The sequence below is a fragment of the Manis javanica genome, chromosome 11 (genome assembly GCF_040802235.1).
Source record: "Manis javanica isolate MJ-LG chromosome 11, MJ_LKY, whole genome shotgun sequence".
NCBI classification, from domain to species: domain Eukaryota; kingdom Metazoa; phylum Chordata; class Mammalia; order Pholidota; family Manidae; genus Manis; species Manis javanica.
Genome location: NC_133166.1, coordinates 24,517,399 through 24,527,441, shown reverse-complemented (window position 1 = coordinate 24,527,441; position 10,043 = coordinate 24,517,399). Strand labels below are relative to the sequence as shown.

Sequence of the window (10,043 nt, the reverse complement as noted above, 5' to 3'; positions counted from 1 at the left end):
CAAAATTACCCCTCACCTTATGCCAAATTAAATTCTCTATTAAAACCAGACTAGCATCCTTCATGTCTGCTATGTGCCCTGCTAGTTTACTTCTCCTTGATAGAATACTGAGTGCACATTATAAATATATATATATATACACACACATTATATATATATATATATAAATTTAATAAATGCCACTTGAATAAGAATCTCATTCTGTACACAAATTTTATCCATTCTCTAAGGGCCGACACAAATACAACTACTCCATCACATAGTGTTTTGTTTCAACCACCCTTAACATGTTCATTAAACTCTGTGAATCACATACTACATCACCTGATTATTTCATCTTTCTTATTTAATATTGTATTCCTGACTATTAATTCTGTACCACACAGCTTTTCACTCTCCCCTCAGTCTTCCACTGGGTGGCAACCACTGTGGCACTGAAACATAGTAAGTACCAACAAATACTTACTGGTTGATAATTTATTACCTTAATGTTCAAGCTCTTATCTCCTACATATGTTAAGCAACTTTCCTAAGACCTTCTCCCGGATATGTTGTGTCTTTACACAGTACACAATGGGGTTCATTAGGGGTGGTAACAACAAGAATATATCTGCAATAAGGATTACTACAAGGGGACTTTTGTTCTTGGCAAATCGGTGCATGGCAGCCAGCGTGATGATGGGTACATAGAAAATGAGCACAGCACAGATGTGGGAGACACAGGTATTGAGGGCCTTAAGCCTCTCTGCCAGAGATGCAATGCTGAGTACAGTCTTCAAGATCATCATGTAAGACAGAACAATTAGTGCCAAGTCCAGCATGGTACAGAGAGCAACGAAGAAGCCATAGATAACATTGATCTTGTTGTCAGAGCAGGCCAGCTTCATGGTATCTTGATGAAGACAGTATGAGTGAGAAAGGAGATTCTTCTGACAATATTTTAATCTCTTTAGAGTGAAAGGAAATGGAAGCACTAAGAGAATGCTCCTGATGGCTAAGATCAGTCCCATTCCAGCAACTCTGTTGCTAGTGAGGAGAGAACTGTATCTCAGGGGATTATGAATAGCAAGAAAGCGATCCAAATACATAACTAGAAGTACTGAGGATTCCATGACAGTGAATCCATGGATGAAGAATTCTTGAGCAAAGCAAGCACTGGGTGAAATCCCCACGGCATTGAACAGGAAGACTCTCAGCGTGGTGGGAAGGGAGGAGAAGGACAGGCCCAGGTCAGAAACGGCCAGCATGGCGAGGAAATAGTACATGGGCTCATGAAGTGAGGGGTCTGTCTTTATGATAAAGAGAATAGTGCTATTGCCCGTGATGGCAACCAGGTACATGAGGCAAATGGGGATGGAGATCCAGGTGTGAGCATGCTCCAGGCCTGGGATTCCAATCAGAAGAAAAAGCTGGACCTCAGAGTTATTGAGAACAGACATAATGAGTGAGGATATGAGCTCTTTAGTTAAATCTGAAATCACATAAACAAAAAGGAATCATACTTCTGGATAAAATTCAGTATTACAGGGATAAGCAGTTCTTTCATATACTATGTTCAGGAGCATATTTGGCATAAAATGAAATGTTCAACATCTATCAAAAGTCCTTAACACATGTTAATGTCCTCCAATATGGGAATTTCACTTAAAACAATTTATCCTTAAGGATGGTTTTCCAACATTTTTAGCTAAATATGAAAATCCTATCAAAGCAGAGATGCTTTGATTGACTCAGTAATAGGAACTCAAAAGCCTCTTGTTGGCTTCATAACAAGATTCCTGACTTTAGAAGGTTTAAACATAATAGTCAAAGAAAATAATCAGGCATTCCTGAAAATACCTACACTATGGTAAATATTAAATGCTAGAAAGTAAGTTTTTAGACTAATTTCTGTCTTAAAATTTATAAAGTAGGTGCTTACTATCCACACTTTGCACCTGAGTATAAACACCAACCTAGGCTCAATAAATCATAAAGAAGCATCTGTAAAATATTAGTATTGATTATACCATGGTTGCCAAAGACAAAGAAGGAGAAATGAAGCATGGATATACCCTTAGAAGTTATGTATCCCTATTGTCTTCATGTTTGTACTCCTACATGAAATGTGAAAGCTCCTAGCTCAAACATCTGTGGGCCATACTTCAGGTTATTATTTTATCATTTCAAGGTAAATTGTTGAAGTCATACAATAGTATAACATACATGTTCATCTTATCTCGCTTGATAAAATTATCAATATTTTTCTCTATGACTGAATTAGTGAAAGAAATTCTAAATGAAAAAAAATCCAAATCACTCAAATTTCTTTGTAATGTAAAAAATTTAAATCTACCTACATATTAAACTAAACCCTGATTGTACTGTTAGATCTTTATTAAAGAGATAACAAATTATATTTTCAAAAGTAAAATGCACACTCTTACAACTTATGGATTTTTTGAGCTTCAGAATATCCCAATGTCGAATGACTGGTTCAAATCATGGGAGAAACACACATATCTAAGATAACAACTATAAATCCCATCTGTATTTAGTAAGCCTGATGAATACATGCATAAATAAATGAAATTTATTAAATTAATAATTTTAATTGCAAAAAATGGCAAAGATGCAAAAATGAAGGGAGAGCAAACAGGAGGCTAGAATTCACATGAGATGTTAACCTCACTCCAGAATGTTTTTAAAGTTCACCTTGCAATAGAAGAAAAATCAATATTCAATGGAACACTGGACACTGGACACAAAGATGACACTGGAAATGATTGGGCTCCTCTAAATTAAAACTTGGTCATGAATTGATAATTTATTTTGTAATTTTTTAGAAAAAAACTAAGAAAAAGATGATAAATAACAAGCATCCCTGGACCAATATATTTGATATTTCTAGGTAGTATCTATGTAGATCAGTTTTGTCAGCTTGTAAATGAAGCTGCATCTGCTAGCCTGGGAGCTCGTAAACAGCTGGACATATCTTTTTTTATCTCCCATCATGGCAGCAGGCATAATCCTCCAAGCCACAGAAAGTGTACTTTAGAAATAGTAGTAGATTTTCAAGTGCCATGAAAATCATTCTATATGTAATCTGTCAGACTTTGCCTAGTTAACAAATTTTATTCTGATGCCTCCTCCCTGGAATATATAAATTCTCATTTCCAAAAACACTTGTCCCTTACTTCCTTTTCTTTTTCTCTTTGGCTGAGGGGTATGACTTAGGTCTTTCAGGAAATACTTCTGTTGTGCTTCCCTTATTAGTCATTTCTACACTGTTTTATAATGTACTGTTTTCATGTATCCCTACCCAATCCAACCACCTTACCATCATATATACTGACTGCTAAATCCTGAAAGTTGGGATTTTATCTTCATATTTTTTGGAACATAAAAGCTCTTAGCAAATGCACAAAACGTGAACGTGAGTGGAAAAACTGTAAGACATATAGAATCATATTTTAGTGCTTTCTCCTTTTCTTATGTAATAGTACCCAAAGAATATTATGCTCACTCTGCTTACCTACATTTTCAATGGTGAACTCATTTTTACACAGAATATGCTTTTGGACATGAAGTCTGAACTTCAGGAGAAACAGCTCAATAGAGCTGTGAATTCAAAAATATTGGTGTGAGAGTTGGTGTCTGAGGTTATGAGAGTAGACAAAATTACCCAGAAAAAAATGTACAAAATACAAAATTTAAATCACAGATAGGACCCTGAGGGGCAGCAAGATTGTTGAGGACATCTTGTGCAAGAATACCTAGAGATCTGGGAGAAGAAGTCAGGAGAGTGGGATGCAGGGTGTGTCAAGGGAAGAGAGTGCTTCAAGGAGGATAGTCATTGGATCAAACATTGCTGTTCTTTAAAGTATGGGTCTAAATCTCTGCTTGGCAATTCACCATCTGTGTGGATTTGGGTGAGGTGCTTAGGCTTCCAAGCAGATGTTTACTTTTCTGTTAAACGCTGTAAATAGTAGTATCTATCTAAAATAGTTATTATATAACTACCATAACTACATATGTGTATATACATAACTATATAAAATAGTTTGATATAGTCTTTAACATAAGGAAGATAATCAGTAAATACCAGTTATTAATAATTATTTCAACAAACATTCCTTAACTATTCCTTCCATCAAGTTTTAGACAGGCAAAGAGGATATTTTTCTTTTTAAAATTGACAATAAGGCTTACTTTAACTTGTCCTATTATCAACTAAATGGGACCCTACTAATATCAGAGTTAATAAAATCCTTTCTAACCTTCAGACAATGCAATCCCATCCATACTTCATTCACACACACACACACAACACACGTGAGTGTGCATACAAGCATCTCAGTATCTTCCTTTTCTCCCCATAATCATTTCTTCAGATATAAACTGTTTAACAAAACCCTAGCATTAGCTTTCTAAAGGAATTTTTAAATACCTGCACTTACCAAAATATGCCCAATATGTCCCTGAAAGATATGGGCAAGAACTCTTAACTTTGACCTCAACTTTATCTAGATGTACTTATTACTATTTCCCTCAGGAGCTTAGACTCTTGGGAGGAATAGATAAACAGGGTGCTCTCTAGGATCTCCAGTAAACTTACACAGAAAGGGCTGGGCCAAGCACATTAACTCTGTGGTGCCCAGAGATCTCCTCATTGACTAGTTGTTACTATTCAGGTCTGAATTTAAGTGAAATATCTACAAGAATAAAAACTAAACAATTTCTAAAGAGCAAGGTAAGATTTGATCTTCTCAAAGAAAGCAAGAAAAGAGGGGGAAATAAAATAAAGTACAATAAGTAAAATATAAGATATGAAATAAAATGGCAGAAAGAATTCTAAATAAAAAAGAAAGAAAGAAATTTAAATGGATTAAGCCTCCCAATTAAAAAACAGAAAGGTAGGTACTGAACTAATAATATGTTGTTTGCAAGATGAATTAAAACATGGAAAGAATTTTTAAAAAGGAAGAAAAATTATTTATGGGGCAAATATAAAATCAAAGGAAAAAACATTAATATCATACAAAGGGTATTTAACACAAGACACAATTACTGATAATGGCAGTAGATACCAGTAAAAGGAGAAATTGAAAAATGATTTCTTTCCATTATGTCATAGAACCTAAATGTACATCCTCAAAACATACATTAAGTAAGTCAAATATCAACCTACCATGTCACATACCATTTACATGCCTAGGTATTTACTCAAAAGAAATTAACATGATTACTGTGTACACAATTACTTCTTCATGAACGCTCATAGCAAATCTATGAGTGGTAGCCAAAAACTTGAAACAAATCATGGTCATTAATAGGTTCATATAAAAAATGTGACAGGCTCTCTGAGCAGTAGAACCATGGCAGTTGGTAAAGACAAGCACCTTACAAAAGGTGTCAAGAAAGGAGCCAAGAATAAAGTGGTTGATCCATTTTCTAAGAAATATCAGTATGATGTGAAAACACGAGCTATGTTCAATATAAAAAATATTGGGAAAAAATAATCACAAGGATTACAACCAGAATTGTGTCTGGTGGCCTCAAAGGTCATGTTTTTGAAATGAGCCTTATTGACCTGCAGAACAGTGGAGCTGCATTTAGAAAATTCAAGCTAATTATGAGGATGTTCCAAGCAAAAACTTCCTGACCAACTTCTATGGCATAGATTTTACTTATGACAAAATGTACTCTGTAGTTAAAATGTGGTAGATCTTGATTGAAGTTGATATTGATGTTAAATCTACTAATGGTTATTTGCTCATCTATCCTATGTTGAAATTATGAGAAAATGCAACAGTCAGATCCAGAAGACTTACTTTCAACACCGACAGATCCAACAAATAGGGAAGGAGATAATGGAATTCATGACCCAATAGGTCTATACAAACTTGAAGTAAGTGGTCAATAAATGTATTTCAGACAGCATTAGGAAAGACATAGAAAAGACTTTCCCATCGATTTATATTTTCCATGATATGCTTGTTAGAAACATAAAAATGCTGAATAAGCCCAAGTTTGAATAGGGGAAACTCATGGAGCTTCATAGTAAAGGTGGTGGTTTTGAAAAAGCTTCTAAGGGATGGGACAGGTGCTGAAGTTGAATGAGGTGATGGATATTAGGCACCAGCTCAAAGTCTGCTTAAAATTTATACTTATAATGGTGACAAATAAAATGTATTATTTGTGGAAAAGACAATATATTAATACAACAAAGTATTATATAATAATATAGAAGAATTGATTGCTAATGCATGCTACAACATGGATGAATTTTTAAAATCTGATGCTCCCTGAAAGTAGTCAGACACAAAGATTATATAGTATATAACCCAATTTATAGGAAATTTTAGAAAAAACAAATATAATCTGTAACAACAGAAAGTAAATCAGAGATTAACTGCAGCTGTGATCAAGGGTCAGATTTTGTCACGATAAACTTTTGCTGTATCTCTAAATATTACAGACCAATGGTAATCAGTCTTTCAATTATGGAAGATTACATGAAAAACAAGAACACAGAATGGATCTGATAAATGATATCAGCTAGCTTTTAACATAAGCAACCTTAATGGGGCTCCTAAATGAAGTAGTTATGGTGTCAGGAATGGACCCACAGATAGATTCCTCACTCAAGGCTATCAAACTTTACTTTCTACTAAACATCCACCTAGCGGAACAGGGTTAAGCACTTAATATGCATCATCCCCTGGGAAGAAATTAGCCAGTTGGAAAGTGATTCCACTCTGGAAGCAGTATCAAATCAATTTGCCAGGAACTGACACATATAATGGATAAACATTTGCCTTTTTTTTCTGCAAGACCATGGCCAGCCTACTATCCTATGGCTTACAGAGTGTTTGGTTTGCCAGCACAGGGACTCATGTAACATTAAATTTTAAAAAAGGATACATTTTAGAGCAAATTGCAACAGTAGACACAGGGCCATGATCCTGTCACATACTGCACCATCCAGAATCTTCCAGGCTGGTACAGAATAGAACAGGTGCCCTCGAGTTGTTGCCTTATAAATGATACCCTATGAGGATGAGATGACATATTCCAGAATTCCAGATGCAGTACGTACATACATCAACAATCATTATCTAGAGCTGGGACCCAAATAATTAGCATGTGTGTGTCTGGGAACAAAGATGTAGAAAGTAAAAGTGGCTCCACTTACCATCACTTTCAGTGACATATTTGGGAATTTTGTTTCCATTCCTGTAATTCAAGCTTGATTGTGTTAGAGACCCTCATCCACAGAGTAGTGGATTTAGAAAGTGTCCAATTAAACTTTGAGTCTCATATCCTGCCTGGTGACTGTGATGTCCTCAAGCCCAAGCAACAGCAGGTGAGGAAAGAAGCCACCAATTTGATAGGGATCATCAGTCCCTGGTCATCAGGAAAATATAGGGATGCTGCCAAACAAGGACGGGTGAAATGAAATGCTCGGTGCCAGGGAGTTGATGGCTGTCTCCTGATGCTCCCCTGTCAAATTTTGATGATAAATGAATAAGTGTAGCAACCCTACCCTGAGAAGGGTATGGTGTCCAGAGGCTTAAGAGAATTTTGGGCATAAGGATCTGGGTCACCCACCATGATGTACATCTGCACAATAAAGGTACTAGCCAAGGGTGAGGGAATTTAGAATGGGTAATAGAGCTGGGAGATGGGAAGATCAAGTGAGGCTTCAAGAACACCTGCAGAGAGTGGTGTTCATTGTAGTTCATTTACTAAATTTTCATACTTATATTTTCCCAGGCAAAGGAACTAACCCAAATACTGGAGGCTCTATTCCAAGATTGAGTGAATGTACTGTAAGAAATGCTGGTATATGAGTGGTATTAGGGTGGACCATACTAAATGTTTCAATGCATCTCTCAGTCAGCCCTATATCAGAATGAGGCACTCATTTCCCAGTTTCTAGGAATGTTGGCTGCTATTGGAATATAACTGAGTCCTTCTGGAATTTTTCTGATCCAAATGAAACTGCCTCACCCAAGTTATGCCCCTTGTAGGTGGGCAGACTTCATTCAGTGACTGAAGCAGAGGTACATGAATCTTGCCTCTTTGCTTTAATTTGGCATAACACTAAAGGGACATTCCAGGTTCAGAGTTTTCTGTAGGATTGGCAGAAGCCTGCATTATAACTGCCTTAAATGTCAAATTATTCTTCTAACCAATCAAGATTCCTCCACACCCTCACAACTGTTTTTGCTGAAAGTCTATACATGTACGCACACATACACATACACACACACAGGGAGAAAGAGAAAGAGGGAGGGAAGGAAGGAAGGAAGGAAGGAAGGGACGAAGGGAGGGAGGGGAGGGGAGGGGAGGAGGAGGGAAAATAAGAGAGAAGAAAAATCCTTCACACTAACCTTCATCTAAGAGTTTGTTCTCTAAAGGACCCTAAATTAGGTAGTAGGTCCGAACTAATAACTTCCAGAGACACTGGTTTGGGAATTTTTTCTTTTTGGAGGAGGTAATTAAATGTCTTTTATATGTTAAAGAACATACCCACAGACATTTTTGAGGCAGATAAATAATATTTATAATAGAAATATCTGTTTTCTCCTTACTTTTAGTAATATAATTCAAAGACTTTTGTCCCTAATTAGAATGTGGAAAAATATAAATATATTAATTTCCATAAAGATGAGTAAGTTCTGGACAGAATAAAAGTCATAATTTCCTATATGGTCATAAGACAGTGGTAGATTGAAGAAAGTTTTAGTGAACTGAAACTCTGAGAAGAGTGAACCCTTCATATTTAAGATGAAAGTACAGCAGCAAATCCAAAGAATAAATACAAAGAAAATCAAACCCAAAACACATCATAGTCAAGTCCTGAAGAAAAAGAGAGACATGTTAAAAACAAAGAAAAATGATGATATCTCTGAATAGTGGTAAACAATGGTAAGACAGACAGTAGAATTACATTTTGAAAGAACCGAAACAAAAATTTGTCAATGCAGAATTCCATATTTGTCAAACTTATCTTTGAACAGAAGGTAAAACAAATGTATTTACAGATAAACAAACCCTTAGAAAACTCATAGCTGTGAGACCTGCATACAACAAAAGCTAAGGTTTTCCAAGCTAAAGTAAAATAATACAGGGTGGTTACTCAGATAAACAGGAAAGAGTGAAGACTGCTAAAAGGCATGAATATGTGAGTAAGCATAAAACTGTTTTTATCTTTTCTGAATTGCTGGAAAAGATAATTTACCTTTTTAAAGTAAAAGAATAAGAATGTATTGAGAAATTCGTAGAGGGTAGAAATGAGTACTTGGCAATAATTTGCATACAGATTAAAAATGAGATACATGGAACTAGATTGTTAAAAGTTTCCTACATTACCTAAGGGGGGTATAATATTAACTCAAGTGCACTCTGATAAATTAAGATAGCATATCAGTATCAGGGACCAACTAAAAAAAAAAGAGTATAGCCAAAAAGCCAACTGAGGAAAGAGAATACTGAAACATACTTGAATTGATATGATTTAAAGATTCAAAAGAATTAAACAAAGCTATAAAAGAGAAGAGAACACAGATAGGACAAAGAGGAAACATATACAACATCGATAGACATAAAAACAAATGTCTTAATAATTACATTAAATACAATGGGCTAAAGACCCCGGTTATAAAACAGCACATGCCACACTTGTGTCAGCAGATTTTATTTAGCATGAAAAGACATGCTGACTACAAAAGTTGCACATGAGATATAAAGACACAGTTAGGTTAAGATGAAAAGGACGGAAAAATATGTTGCACATACCAATACATGTGGTGAATGTGGCCATATTTTATCAGCATGTGGAATTTAAAGTAAGATACAGCACCGAGAAAAAAGTAGACAGTTTGTACTGATAACGGGGTCAATTCATCAAGAAGTTATAACAACCTTAATGTTTATACATGTAATAGGAAAGCTTCAAAATACAGAAAGAAAAAGTAACAGCAGTAAAAAGAAAATAACAAATTCACAATCAGACTTGGAGATTTTAGCACTTCCCTGGTTGAATGTTACTTGGC

The 10,043-nt window shown here is 35.5% G+C and overlaps 1 protein-coding gene and 1 pseudogene across 1 annotated transcript; one reads left to right on the top strand and one right to left on the bottom strand.

The window, feature by feature from the left end:
• Positions 1 to 500: 500 nt before the first annotated feature.
• OR51A7 (olfactory receptor family 51 subfamily A member 7) lies at positions 501 to 1,439 on the bottom strand. Its single transcript, XM_017679161.3, has one exon. The coding sequence runs from the start codon at positions 1,437 to 1,439 to the stop codon at positions 501 to 503; it is 939 nt and encodes a 312-aa protein (XP_017534650.3).
• A 3,918-nt stretch (positions 1,440 to 5,357) lies between these two features.
• Positions 5,358 to 6,117, top strand: LOC140844199 (small ribosomal subunit protein eS1-like; annotated as a pseudogene).
• Positions 6,118 to 10,043: the final 3,926 nt, after the last annotated feature.